This window comes from Columba livia, chromosome 14 (genome assembly GCF_036013475.1).
Source record: "Columba livia isolate bColLiv1 breed racing homer chromosome 14, bColLiv1.pat.W.v2, whole genome shotgun sequence".
In the NCBI taxonomy this organism is placed as follows: domain Eukaryota; kingdom Metazoa; phylum Chordata; class Aves; order Columbiformes; family Columbidae; genus Columba; species Columba livia.
In genome coordinates, this window is record NC_088615.1 from 1,659,618 (window position 1) to 1,674,581 (window position 14,964).

Below are 14,964 nucleotides of genomic sequence, written 5' to 3' on the forward strand. Positions count from 1 at the left end.
GGAGGGGCTGAATCCCTTGGGAAGATGGGTGCTGGATCCTTTGGTGGGACGGGGGCTGGATCCCTCTATGGGATAGGGGTTGGATCCTTCAGTGGGACAGAAGCTGGATCTCTCTTTGGGGATGGGGGCTGGATCCCTTCATGGGATAGGGGCTGCATCCCTTGGCGGGGATAGGAGCTCGATCCCTTTGCGGGAATGGGAGCTGAGCCCCATGGAGGAACGGGCACTGGATCCCTTTGCGGGACAGGGGCTGGATTCCTCCGCGGGGACGGGATCCCTGGAGGGCGCACATAGCCAGTCTAGGAAGGGGGTCCGAGCACCCGGGTGTAACACGGGCTCGGCAGGACCCCGCCGAGCCCCCGGGTGCCGGTCCCGCACCCACACCCGCACCCACACCCCCGCCGGCCGGGGGGGCCGGCGCTCCCCCCGCGCCGCTGGTGCTACAACAGCGTGATTTCCCCGAAGTGATGCTGGCGGCGGCAGCCAATGGGAGGCGCGGCCGCCCCCTGCGGCGGCGCTGATTGGCCAGAAGGCCGCAGGGCCCGGGGCGGCGGGGAATCCCGGGCGCCGCCGCGTTATACCCGAGGGCGCGCCCCGCGGGCGGCAGAGGCGGGTCGGCGGGCAGCGGGAGCGGACCTCATCACCTCATATCAGCTCACCGCTGCACAGGAGTGCACGGCTCGGCACTGCACGGCACTGCGAGGTGGGTCGCGGTGCGTCCCGTCGCTCGTCCCCCGCTTTGCATGGCGCTGGGGCTCCGGCTGATGCGCCCCGTAGGGTCCGTGGGAGCAGCCCCGGAGGCACGGCACGGGGCGGCTCAGCTCTGCTCGTTAAGACGGGAACGTGTGGCTTTAGCCATACGGAGGCAGTTTGGAGGCGTGGGGCGCATCGCGTCGGCGGCCGTCGGGTGGGCACCGGGCATCCCTCCGGCAGGCAGCGACCACTGTCCCTTACACAACCCACGGGAGGGGACGGGGCGGGATGTCCCCTCGCAGCCGAGGGGCTGGGCACATCTGAGCGCGGCTGCCGCTCTGCGGGCTCAGCCGGAGGCTCCGCTCCGCCGTTGAGCCGGTGCCAGCGCCGAGCCCCGGGGCCAGATCCCGCGGCCCCGAGCCGCGCTGCCCCGGGCGGCCACTCTCCGGGCCCCTGTCCCGCCGCCAACGAGCGCGTTGCTGGTGTAAGTTAGAAATGTATTGCTGGGGGAATCCTGGTCTGTCTCAAAAAAACACCGCAAACAGGAAATTATTGCCGAGGGGGAAGGGCTGGGAGACCGCGCCGCCCCGCTCCGGCTGCGCGGCGGGGCCGGTTCCTGCGCGGCGCCGGGCGCGGCTCGGCGGGGCTGGTGGCGCTGCGGATCAGGGATCCCCCCGCAGCAGGGCCGGCTTCCCCCCGGCCTCACTCAATTTAATTAATAACAAACTTTTAAGAAGGCGACTGTGCAGTTAGTGCCTCTCTGTGGCCGCCTGCGGGAGGGGGGATGTCCCGCACCAGGTCCCCGCGGGGAGACCCGCACCCGCTTCCGGGAAAACCGCCCCGGTGCTGGCGGTGGCTCCATCCCAGGGTGGGGGTCGGGCCGGGATCCCTCCCTGCCCTGTCCCACTCCAGACTCCCCCCGGCAGCAGGGGCTGAGCACCCACCGCTGCAATCAGCCCCTTTCCAGAATTGAAACCTTCAGCCGTGGTTTTGGTGCTCACTAGGGGAAGCGCTGCCCTCCAGAAACAGGTGGAAGAAACTGGAAAAGAATTAAGAACCTGGAAAAGTAGTTTCGGTTGCATTGATAGGGTTAGCGGTAATACAGTACGGAGGGGAAGGGAGGAGTGACGTTGCAGAATGGTTAAAAGAGTGATGAGTTTTTTGCTAACCTGTTATTTCTTTCATAGACAACATGCCAGTGTCAAGAATGCGCATGAGACCTTGGTTGGAAATGCAGATCAATTCCAATCAAATACCAGGACTGATATGGATTAACAAGGTGAGGGTTGCTTATTACAGTCATTGTTATTATTACTTCTGTGTAATTAACCATCCTTCATCTTAGATGACACCAAACATCAGTCAAGATCATAAAGGAAAGAAGAGCATGGAGAAAACTTGCAAGCATTATGTTTAAAAAACAACTGCTTTAGGTTTCAGAAAAGGTAGCTCTGGGTCATACAGAATGTAGTAATTCTGTTTTTTTTCCTGTGCAAATTCCAAGGAGGGAAATGATAAAATCCAATTAAAGCTGTCTGAACATAATGGAGAACCAAGAAATCTCCAAGATATCTTTTAACTCCTGCTGCCCACTTGATCCAAGACCACTGCTGTTCCAGTTGAGTAGCTACCTTTACACTCCCAGTTGCGCCCAGTTTTAAGATTTGGCCTGAAAGAATCTCAGGATTTGTCTCCCTTTGTTCTGGAAGGCACATCCCGGTACCTGTGCTGCAGGGTGAGACCACCAGCACATTGAACCAGGTCTCTTGCTCTGAAGTTACCACATCCATCCCATGGTGATGTTTAATCCAGGACATGTTTTTCTTAGGATTTAAGAAGAAATTCTCTACCAAAGTGTACCTGGAAAATATATTGTAGTTAATGATACGTTACTAGAATAGCTGCAATGTATTCAAATGATTCTGGGATAAAACTGGCAATATTGCTTACTTCTACTGTCCTGTACCACATGTGGCTTTCCCAGTTTCACAACTCTTAAAGAGCCTTGTATGCATTGGACAAAATAGGTGCAACAATGGATGCTTAATTAAGATACAGGGCAGAGGGTTTATGATGTTTCTGAGCTGCTACTGAGAATTATTTGATTAAATCTGGACTGTGCTGCTGCTTTTTTTTTATACAAATATCTATTGGTTTAACTTCAGGATAAGATGATGTTTCAAATCCCATGGAAACACGCAGCTAAGCATGGGTGGGACATGGAGAAAGACGCCTGCCTGTTCCGGAGCTGGGCCATTCACACGGGTGGGTGCTGGCTTTCCATTTCCATCACTCATATGAATACCTTAAACAAGGCAATTTTTGTCTTGACTTACACCTGAGGTGTTTATATTAATTTCTAACACATATGTCAAAGAAAATACTGATTTTTTTGTTCTTGGGAGGGAGGGGGGTGCAGGGAGAACTACCACTGCAAGGAAAAGTCTGAACAGTCACCTCGGTTTTTATTTGTAGGAAGATATAAAGTAGGTGAGAAAGACCCTGACCCGAAAACCTGGAAGGCAAACTTCCGCTGCGCGATGAATTCACTGCCTGACATCGAAGAAGTGAAGGATAAGAGCATCAACAAAGGCTCCAGTGCTGTCAGGGTTTACAGGATGCTGCCGCCCCTGACAAAGGATCAGAAGAAAGGTAAACCCCCAGCAATCCAGCTGGGATTAAGCAGCTTCCACCACTGCACTTAAACACAGTTTAAAATTCCTGCTCTGCCTGGGCAGGGATGCAACAGACCTGTTAGCAGCACTGGTACTACTGGGGTTAGTCACTGGTTATTGCCGTTGGTAACAGTTTGTACAAATGGTTCATTTTATCCCAAATTCTTTAAACGTGCCTAAAGGCACTGGCAGGAGGTGATCAGGACTTGCTGCTGTGACAGCGGTGGCAGAGCTTGCTGAGCAGGGCTCAAAGCTGCAAGAGCTCACGCTCGCCTGAAACGTCAGCCCTGCAGCCCTTTCTCACGTTTGTCTTATTTTTACTTAACAGAAAGGAAGTCAAGGTCTTCAAGAGAAGCAAGAAACAGGAGCAAGAGAAAGGTATGTGTGTGTAGAAGCAGCTGAAGAAGCTAGAGGTTTTGGTGGTTTTCGTACTTTAGTTTTTTTCGTATGGGAACTTGGGTGTTCTTAGAAAAGCCTTTCAAGCTTTGGCCTTATTTCTGTAGTCGTACGAGGACACAAGGATGGAGGAGTCAGCAGACAGACTAACCACCACTCCCCTGCCCGATGACCACAGCAGCTACACCGCTCACGACTACACGGGGCAGGAAGTGGAGGTGGAGAGCACGTCCATCTCCTTAGGTGAGACCCAGCGTTTGGTTCTCTGAGCAGAGCGGAAAGTGTCGCTCAGGCACTAAACCCACAACCTCAGTGCCCAAAGCCAGGGCTGAGTCCTGGGGCTGGGCCGGGCAGGGAGGAGGCAGAGCGGGTTGTGTCTCCCGTGGGTACCAACTCCCGGTGCATCCCACAGACCTCTCGTCGTGCGAGGTGAGCGGCTCCCTGAGCGACTGGAGGGCACCCATGGAGACCACCATGGCTGACAGCACCAACGACCTCTACCAGCTCCAGGTGTCTCCCCTGGCTTCATCCTCAGAAGGTGGGTATTTCTTCTTTTCCTACCCTGCTGTCAGCGGTCTACTGGAGGGATGGCAGCAGGATAAAGGAGGGCCTGAGCGATCAGGAGAAACAAAAGCTGGCTTGTAGGATGAGAAAAAAACTTAAACAGCTTCTACCTGATGGATTTGGGTGGCTGGAGCTCCCAAACTGGCCAGGTTACAGAGGGGCATGTGCCACCCGCAGAAGTAGTTGCTCCTGGGTGAAAGGCTCTGGAATGCCCTTGACTTTGCACATGTGGGCGAAGGGGCAGGGTTGGTCTCGCAGGCTCAGGACACGGGCAGGTCAGCGGGCAAAGGAGAACAGAGATTTCTGGGCTGGGAGAGTGGAGTGGGGGGTTCCTGAGGCAGGTGGGAGGAGGCGATGCCAGAGGCAGGACAGAATGAGGTGCAACAGTGACAGGGGAGGTAATCACACTTGCCAACAAGGAAAGAAAAATAATATAGATAGATCAGAGTGGTTCTTACTTGAGGTGTAACTAATCTTCCTCCTGCGTCCAAGCGGGCTCTGCCTGGGGAGGCTCCAAGCTGGCTGCAGCCTCGCGCCCTGGCATGCGGGGGTGTTAGAGAACCCGAGATGAAGGGCTGAAAAGTTTGGGACTCGGAGCTGATGGGCTTCCCTGCCCCAAGCCCCCGTGTCCCTCCTCGCTGTCATCCCTGGAGGGGGGAAGTAAAAGGTGCTGGCATCGCGTGACGGGAATATGAAGCGGGTTGTGTGATGAAGAAGCAGAAGTGTGAGGGCTAACGTGCAAAAAGTTGACATCTGTGTCTGTTTTCTTCTCTTTTTTTTTCTTCACGAAGATGAAGAGGAAATGAATTCGAAGATTTTTAAGGTAAAAAAAAAAAGCAGCCCTTCTGGTCAGAATAAAATTGCCCAAAGTTGCTGTTTGCACCAAGAGAGGAAGGGGAGCAGCTATTTGATCCAGTCCTATATGAGCTGAACATACACTTATGTAATCCAAGACCCTTATTTGATGAGGAAGCCCGAAAAATTAAATATAAAGAGAAGGCTACTTGACAAACATGAGCTGGAGATGACACATCCATAGAAACATTTACTCTTCATGTGAAAGTCAGAGGAAGCTCTTGAGTACTGCTAGAAGTACAGGGTGCTCTACTTGGGTCTCCAAAGCTTCTCTAGACTTCATTTCCCCCCTTCCCTCCACCTCTGACATGTATGGCTCTTAATCTGTGTTTCCAGACATGTCACAATCATCCCACTGATAATACATGGATTTCATCACCTAAAGTGCTCTCCCTGTTTAACATTATTTTTAACTGGAAGTAAAATTAGTTTTATAGAATTTGGCATGGCGAGATATAGTTTGATCTTTATTGCTTACCTCTAATGAAGACAAAGCAATAAACCATTGCACCCGCAGGCAGCAGCAGGTTTCACTGTCTCCTTGCTCCGTTGCAGCTGTTCGAGCCGGGCCAGGACTGGCACACAACCAGCGTCGGGGGCAAAGGCTTCCTGACCAACGAGCCGGGCGTGCAGAGCATGTGCAGCACCTACGGCTACAGGGAGCAGGATGGGGAGGTCGACACCACGTCAGGTACAGACCCCTCGGTTATCACCCATTGTCGAGGATGATGCAGATGAGGGTTTTCACGCCAGACACTAATTGGGAAGGGAGCAAAGCAAACGGCACAGTTCACACATCCCCGTGTTCTGTGATTTGCAAGCATCCTGTCAAAAGGCTGTAAGGAATTTGTTCAGAAAACAGAGAAAAATGCCTCCGGTGAGAGTAAACTGCAGATTTGTCTGGGGGTTTACACATGTAAGCTGTGCCAGCTTTCAGGAGCTCCTTGCGATGTAACTGAAGAATTTCCACTAGCAATAGCCCAAATGGGACAGTTTAATCATTTTAGCAAAATATTAGTCTAAGGTGTTTACTCACATCTGAGAAATCTTTCAATTTTTGATATGTTTAGATACATACACATTTCCATACATATTTACACTATTTTACATGTGACTCAGTACCCATTCTTGTTTTATTTTGTCTAGGAGAGCTGGAGTTCAGGCTCTTTGACCAAAAAGGCCTCGACTTCTGGCTGGAGACAGTGAGACCCAGCATGCAAGTCATTCCCTGTGGCTTGTAAAGCCCCCCCCGGCTTCCTCTGACCGTGAACTGCTGGAGTAGAAACTTTAACAAGCCTGAAGAAAATGGAATAAACTGTTTGTTACTGGCCGAACAAAGCAAGTAGCTTTTATATTCCGTTTTATCTTTAAGGCCTGAAAAGGTCAGCAAGAAAGATTCCATTGTAATTTTAAAAAGAAAAGGCCTCCCACCTCACTAGCAGGACTCCTGGCCCTGGGGATGCTCAGCTGCAGTGTGCACCCTGGCATTGTTTTGGAGGTGAAGCTTTTGCTGGAAGTTGGGGTGCCTGGCGGGTTCCACCAAGCGGCATCGTGTGCCGGGGGCCTGGGGAGGGGGTTACTGCCCTCCCCACGGGAGATGTGATGAGCACTTTACCCATGGAGTGCTTGGGAGAGACACTTTGGATGCGTCTCTCACCAGTTAGTTTTGGTTGCTGCTTCCCTGTGCAACACTGCTGATACCGAGTTTAACTATCATTACACTTAGAAGTGCACTAATTTGCTGTCTCTTCTTTGATTTACTCCATCAAATAGTTCATTTTTCAACTTTAAACTGTGTAAATAGTTTAGACCAATAAAATGTGAAAATTCAGTTTTGGCTTTGCTTCCACATAGTCCAGTTACCCAGGTCCACTCATAGGACGTTACCTGCTCGTAGACATACCGTATCTATTTCCTCGCCATAGCTGAAGAGCTGCTGCATGAAACAATTTTTGCACAGATGGGGCAGAGCTCTTTATTTATAGCGTGCCTTTCGGAGACCCCTCTCGCACTCTGCCCGATCCCTACAGTACTGTATCAGCTGTACCAACCCAGCGTGTGCGGGAGTGGAGAGTGGAAGAGGTTTTAGTTTGTGTGTAACGCATAGGAACCAAATCACTAAGTTGCAATAAGACTATTTTCTTGTACATTTAGTTTTTGTATATAAAGTGTTGTATATTTGTTTTAATAAAGATGTTTTGTATATGACATGTTTACTTTTTCTCATGGGAGAGCTCTGAGAATGCATTCCGGATTCCTTAAAAATACCCAAACAGATGTGCTGTTGACAGAGACAGCTGGAGGGGGTTTTTCATGAGTCATGAAAGCACAGGGAACTCGGCACAATTTGCTCCTGGTTTCCACCCCTCTCTCTTGCCCGTGCAGCTGATGCTGGAATCCTGCTTCCCCTGGTCCCGTGCATGTGTGGGACAGCTGGTTTGTATCCACCATCATCTGCTAGTCAGACCTGACCTAGAGCAGGGTTACAGGCTCTGCTATCAAAAACCCCCATGTCCCTCTCAGCAGCCCTGCCAGCTTCTTTGGTGAGCTGATCAGCAGTGAAAACCCAGGTAAATAACTCAGGTTTGCCTAAAAAGCAAACACATGCACAATTCAGAAGGCAAAGGGAAAACAAGCTGGTTTTCCCCTGAATATTATACTCATTCACCACACTTCCAGGCTGGAAAGGTCTGACGTGTTATTGCATTGTCTGGGATGGGAGACAAGAGACAAGTGTGGCTGATGCGATGTGCCTCCAGCTGCAGCCGCTGGCACCCGACACTGCCTGGAAAACCCCTGCACTGAGCAAGCTGTGCTGGCCTTTGGGGAATAACTTCATTCACCGAGCAAGAGCGAGGGCAGACCGAGGGGAACATCAAGCTGTGGGAGAGGAAGACCCAACCCAAAGGGCTGGAACAAAGCAGACATTTCCTACCGCCGCCGGCACGGGCTGCGACTTGAGCTGCAGCTGCGCAGGGACAGATGTGGGGTTTACAGAGGGAAAAACACGAGCACGGAGGAAGCGGGTGGTGGTGGGTCTCAAATCCAGCATCACACCCAACCAAAATCCTTCACACCCACCTGGTGCAGCTCTAGAACAGGAGCATCTTGTACATGAGCAAAGAAATAGCCCGCCAGATCAGATTCGTGTGCCAGCGGCAGCTGTGGCTCCTGCCAGGGAGGGAGCGTGGGGCTGCTGGCTCTGGAGCCACCGCTGCGCCCCCGGGAAGGGACATCTCAGTGTCATCGACACAACCAGAGGAAATCGGTTTTGTTCAGGAACCGCTGCAAGGTTGTTACACACGGGGTGAGGAGGGAGCGGGAGAGAAAAGGGAAACTTTCAATGATGTAAACAGTGCTAAAAATAAGGTAGAGATAATTTACCCATTCATGCATTAAAAGGAGCAAGTTTTTCAGAGTCATGCTCAGATTAAAAAAAAACACAAAACAAAGAACAACCCAGCATTTCAATTTTCACAGGTAAAAGGTTTGCCTGAGATTTGAGGACAGAAGAGCAGCTCGTGCCTCCCATCCAGGGATCACAGACACACTCCACATCTGTTGGTACCAGGACAGAGGAGGCGCTTTCCCTGCCCACCTGCCAGGGCACCTGCGTGACCGGCGGCACGTCGGGTGCTTTGCCAGTGAGAAGTGGTGAAGTCCCACGAGTGGGTGGAATTTTTCAGTCCAGTCACTTCACTAGGTGAATAATCACAAAGTCCAAAGTGTTTTGTTGTAGTTTTCCTTATTTTTAACCCTTTGGGAGAGCAAAATAAAGCAGAGTCATGTTCTCCAGCTCAGGAGGGGCACGATGTGCCAAAACCCAGCAGAGACTGGGAGGTGCGGTGCCCTGTCCCTGCCTGACCGGCTCCTCCGTCACCTCCAGGACAGATGGGATTTCTGGAAGTGACATTTCTTCTCCCAGCCCAAACTGTGGAGACATTTAGGCTGATTGTACCCAGAGGAATATCATGAGCTCTTCAGGACAAACCTCCTGCACGGGTTGTGCAATGAAAACAGGTTTAAAACCTTGACATAGGATTCTTCTGAACTTGCCTATCTTAATCAAGCTCTTCATAAACCCAATAAACTTCATCTGGCTTTCCCATATTGGAATAAGAGTTGTTTTCACCTTTAATAGGCACACAGCTACTTTCAGCCGGGAGGTAATTACATACCAAGAGTGCAGGTCATTGGAGAGAGCTCACCCTGCCAAACCCACACAGCAATAAAAAGCAAGTTTTTGTGGGCAGGGCTTGAAGGGCAAGCACTCTTTCTTGTGCCATGAACCTTGCATGACAATGAGAAAGATCTATAGTCAATGCACCTGTTTTAAAAACAAATACAGAGAGAGCACCTCTCGATGGTGGAGAACAAAAAGGAGTCATTATACAATCAGTGGTCATTTGGGAAATGAATGGAGCTACTGTTGCAGGTGAGGAGGCTGCTGGAGCAGAGCTCTCCATCACTCACTACTTGAACCATCCCTGGCTGCAGACTTGCAAACCTTGGAACCAGTTAAGAAGAAACCCAAAATTCTCCTTATTTAGTTTTAGAGCTTTAGGATGTCAACAGGACAAAAGTTCCTGAAAATAACAGGACAGTCTCAGAAACAGCCCCTCAGCCTGAGCCTGGGAAAGCCCAACGACTGCTGCTGCATCCCGCATCAAGGACCAGGAGACCTTGGTTCCTGCCAGCAATTTTCAGTGCTGCAGAGGCAAGGACATCACACATCTGTTAACTGCAGCTCTTCCTAGTGAAAACCCTTCACCTATAAATAAAGAGCTGTTGCTTTCCCCCGACCTTTGTCCAAACAGATTGTTAAAATACCCTTCATAATTAGAAGGGAACGTAACTTCCTCCCCTGTGGTCCGCTCAGCACATTGCTCATAATTTAATCACTCATCAGGAGCAGCCCATGAGCTGCTCCACACGGTGCTGCCCAAAGGAGCCTTCTGCTCACAGCTGCCCGGTTTGGTGGCACCGTGCGTGAGCTTTGCCCGCCAGGCAGCAGAGCCTGCAATTAGTGTTTCACCTTTATTTGCCATGACGACTTAAGCCTGATAATTGGACACATTTCCAGGCAGTCACATGATGTACGGTATTACACCTGTAAAGGATAGCAGTGCTTCAGACCAAAGGTATGAATTTATAACTGCAAAAAATAGTGGAATATTTGTTTGTGGTGCAAAGGCAAACTATTGCTTAGATAGCGACCAAATGCCTTGGGCTGCAAACATTATTTCTGTTGTGCTGGATCATTTCTCCTCTCTGGTTCAAGTGTCCATTTTCCCCTCCACGTTTGTACACACAACACAAATTGCACAGAAACTTCTGCAGGACAGAAACCTCTCGCAGGGGCTTGGGAGGGCCCAGGGAAGAAGTGATGTCTGTAGAAAAGTCAGTGTTAAGGATTAGATGGGGAAAAAGCTTTCCTAGAAAGGCAGAAGAGGAGGAAAGTCATGTTTTCATGGACAAATTGTGTCCAAGTTGTGTTTTCTCTTACACCAAGTGCTTCAGTCTGCTCCCTACCCCATTCCACTGCAGAGCTGCACTTCAGAGCCCCTTTTCCTCCCACATTTTTCCATCCACTTCAACATCTCTCTCACTGTTACACTCACTCCAGTCCCTCTCCAGCCTTCCCAAGTGCAAAAGAAACAAGGCAAAAGACAAAAGCACATTCGTGCAGGCAGCACAGTCTGTGTAGCTCAAGCTGCTTGCACACTGTGTCACTCCCCTCTAACCTTTGGTCTCATCTGTTTTGATAAGGTCAGGATGCAAATTCAACTGGCGCAGTTCCCTGCCACTGGGCTGTGGGCGACTGTCCCATCGCTCCCAGGGAGGAGAACCACTGGGAAGGGACGGGGAAAGCTTCCTATGGTCCTTTCCCAAGTCCAAGGAAGAGCATGGCATGCGTGGCCACTGAGCTGGATGAATCTAAGCCAGCAGATGCCCTAAAACACCTAAAACCCTAGAAAAACTGCTCATCCTGCTGGCAGGCACATTTAGTCATCACCTGCCTGTAAGCAGAGGTGTCAAGTCACAGTATTAAAGACTCAGTGCTGCCAGGTGTGGACAGTCATTTGTTCATTCCATCAACTGCCTTGCTGGCCAAGGCAAAGAGCGGTGACAAATCTCAGCAGGATGGGAGTAACAAGGAGGACGGGGTAGCAGGAGGATCTGTAGCCACAAGGACAGGAGAAGATGAGGGCCAGGGAGCGGGCCAGTGGGCAGAGATCATTGCCCACCATCCAAAACCACTGTGAGCTGGGACCTGAGTGCCAAGAGTTACCAGGGTCAGCTTCTGCATGAACACAGGGCAGATAATCATCCCTTTGGGTACACAGAGCTGGTAAACAAAGTCAAGACAAATGCAGGGGTGGAATAGGCATTGGACAATGGTTATCAGAAAACACCCAGGAATAAGGAATCCAGTCTGCAGGGAGCAAACAGGACTGCAGACCCAGCCTGTCTCCCTGCACTCTGGCAGCTGACACGAGTGGTCTGGCTCTCTTCTGGCTCTTCATCCTCCTTTGTTTCACTCACAATTCACAGAGAAACTTCCCCACAAAGCCTCTGAAGAGCCTGACAGTCAGTACCCGGCTGGGTGCGCCCACTGTCACCTGACAGTGCGGCCACAGCAAGGGATGTCAGGCGGGATGGGGTGAGATGCTGCCGCAGCCGCACAGCACAGACCTGCCTCTCACAGCTCACCAGCATCTCCTCAGCCACCAAAAACCCCACAGGGAGGAGAAGGCTGAGCTGGGGACATGTCAGATCACCAGCAGCTCTTCCGTAGCAAGTGGCACCCAGTTCCAGGGCCAGAACAGCGGTAATAGCACACATCACTGCTACACCACGAGCATCCTGCAACATGCCAGCATCTGCATGGAGGATGCTTGGCTACTGCAGGTGAACCCAGGACCTATTTCTGTACAGGAAATTTCACACTTCAAATAAGTGCTCCTGCCTACTGTTCCCCTTTGCACGACCGCGACACGCGACGCTGCAGACACGTGGCCGCAGCATCAAAGCGCCAGAAACGCCAGGGCAAGCTGAGATGTGTGCAGCACCTCTGGGGATCTTCCAGGGGAATTCAGCCTCACCATCTCGGCACTGCTGCCTCGGCACAAACAGCTGCCTCACCAGGCACGCAAAGGGAAGGACTTTGTTTTCTCTGTTTACATGGAGCAATAGTTAAAATACAAAAGCAAGGGAGTGGTTAAAAGGCAGGTTTGGCTGGGAGGAGGATGGGCTCATGGTCTGAGGAGCTCTGGGCAAGCAGAAAGTAGATGGAGGATTTGGTCCTTTTCAAGACGCGGTGGTTGAGCTGTGATAGCACAGAGAACAGAAGATGGAAGAGCAGCATAAGGATGCTGGCCCTAGTTCAAAAGGGATCCAGCACAAGCATTACACATATTAGCTATTACAGGCCAGGCTATTAAATAACAAGACCCACGCTAACCACAGGCATAAACATTGAACGTGTCTGGTTTTGATATCTGCGTTGCAAGAATATGTTTCACTGAGTTTGTTCTGTCATGAGCTGAACACTATAAAAGATTTCACCAACAGTCTTCAGGCAGAAGAAAATAACTGAGGAGCCAAGCCCAGACAGGTACAACTTTGTTTTCACCAACTTTACTGCTGAAGAAAGCAGAGCGCGGCGGGCGGACTGTGCTGGCCTGTTCCCAGCCTTGTGGCTGGTAAACTGATTTTTTGGATATTAAAAAAAGAAAATTCTAGGGGGAGATGACATAGATTACCAGAGGCATTATTCAAAAATCAGTGAGTGAATGATGTCAGAGCGCATACATTTCACACGGAAATAATAATTCAGTACGATACCCAGCAGCTGCCGTTCGTGCCCAGAGCAATCCTTTGCCGTCGGCTTTGGAAGAGCCTCAGAGGGGTCTCCCCTGCTCCACAAGCCTCCTGCCCTCACCCCACGGCCTGGTCCCAGCTCACGCGGCGTGGGCTGGGTCCATGGCAAAGCTGGGCTCTGTTTGCCCGATGCTCACGTGATGGCTCTATCACCTCAAGCTACCTGCCAAAATCCCGCGCGAGCTGCATCACATCCAGAAAACTCACGTGGTTTGTATCTACTTATGCGTAACACCCCTCGAGCTCACACCAGCAATCAACAAGTGCATCTGACTTCTTGGTAAGGGCCTGGAAGGGACTGAATTCACCCCGCTTTACTGAATAACAACCAACCTGGGGGCGGCTGGAGCCACTTCGGTGGCACCGTTTCACAATGAACTCACTGCGGTTCAGCAAACCTCAGGCACCTTGTGTGTGAGCAACAGGAACCTCAGCGCCCGAGGTCTGCAGGACGCCGGCCCGGCTCTGCAGGAAAACGAACTCGCTGTGTGGTGTCAAAAATCCAACAAAACACCCGAGGATTTGGTGTTTGGGACACAGCCCCTGCTGCTTGTGGCCAAAACCTGCACGTGCTACCCGGGGTCCCACTGTGCAGCTTTCTGCTCTGGAATACAAACTCAGTAAATCAAGAAAAAAGAGACAGGCTAATGTTATACTTGATAACAACTTGCTGCCTCCTGCACCTCTGCTGAGCAAACCACTGTTTCCTGAATTGAGGTGTCAGGCATGAAATATTTCACATGCTGGAGCAACCGTCACCGTCTGCTAAATGACAAACAGAACTGAAGCCTTCCCTGGTATTTGCTGCATAAATCAGGGTGCGTCCTGTGTAGCTGTTGGTGATTCTGTAATTGAAAACTCCCTGTCTTGCTTGGGGAGGTGGCAGTAGAAGTGTTCGTATAGCCAGTGTAAATTTTATCTAAAGCACTTTCTATTGCAGTCTTTCTCCAGCCTGTCTAACTGCAGCATGCAGCCTAATGCTTCTGCAGCAGGAGTATTGCCAGAAGCGCCTGTGGGCTTCAGTAAGTCCTTACCTGAAGAAACAAGAACTCACTTCCTTGGAAATCCTCTTTTGCCCACAGCTAACATGGTTTTATCCTTTCCTTTCACTCCACATCTCAGCCGTGGGATGAGTAGTGACTCGATCATTACTCACGGCTTCGCAGGTCTGGCAGACTGACATTGCATGCACATTTATTTTTGCTCTTAACCCTCCAGTCACTCACTGATTATCCACTGAGCCCAGACCCACCACTGCCCCGCAGACAGCATTGCCTGGGGCCACCAAACCACCCGCAGAGCGGATGAGAAGAGAGACCTCCACGCTCAGAGAGCATCGGCTTTGTGTGGAATCACTGCCCACAGGAGCTCCTGGGAAGTCTCCTGTGTGAAAGTCACACATTATACATCACCACTTAAAAACATCCACCACCAGCATTATTCACACCACTTGTGAGAAGCACAGAGGAAAGGCCAATTGCACAGGAGGGTCAGTGCAAGGACAGCCAAGCAGGTCACCCAGGAGTTTCCAAGACTTGGCTGGAAACAGCCCTGGGCAGCTTGGTCTGACCTTGTGACTGACCCTGCTGGGGCAGGAGGTTGGACGGGAGTCCTGAGCTCCTTTCCCACATGCGTTACAAGACTCCTCCGCCTTGTTTTTCCAACAGCAAGCAGATCACCACTGGTGCTGCAGCTCACGAGAAGCTCTTTGCTTAGTGCACTGATTTACGGGCTATTTCTCATTGTCGAGGGTTTAGATTGCCGGGTGACAATAAAACCCTGGCAGATGTATTGTTAACCTCCTCTCCCCCGCCGCTTCCCCTTTTTGCCCCTCCATCTCCCCTTTTCCCACTCAGGACAGGCGATCGGGAGGGAAAGAAGGACAGAGAGAAGAGAG

The 14,964-nt window shown here is 51.1% G+C and overlaps 1 protein-coding gene across 1 annotated transcript; it reads left to right on the plus strand.

The window, feature by feature from the left end:
- The first annotated feature begins 539 nt into the window (after positions 1 to 539).
- Positions 540 to 7,391, plus strand: IRF1 (interferon regulatory factor 1). The gene is made up of 10 exons (XM_005512426.3): positions 540 to 703; positions 1,881 to 1,972; positions 2,859 to 2,958; positions 3,169 to 3,345; positions 3,697 to 3,746; positions 3,872 to 4,007; positions 4,177 to 4,302; positions 5,120 to 5,151; positions 5,739 to 5,874; positions 6,330 to 7,391. Exons 2-10 carry the CDS (start codon positions 1,886 to 1,888, stop codon positions 6,422 to 6,424), a joined length of 939 nt encoding a protein of 312 aa, XP_005512483.1. The 5' UTR covers positions 540 to 703; positions 1,881 to 1,885; the 3' UTR covers positions 6,425 to 7,391.
- The last annotated feature ends 7,573 nt before the right edge of the window (positions 7,392 to 14,964 follow it).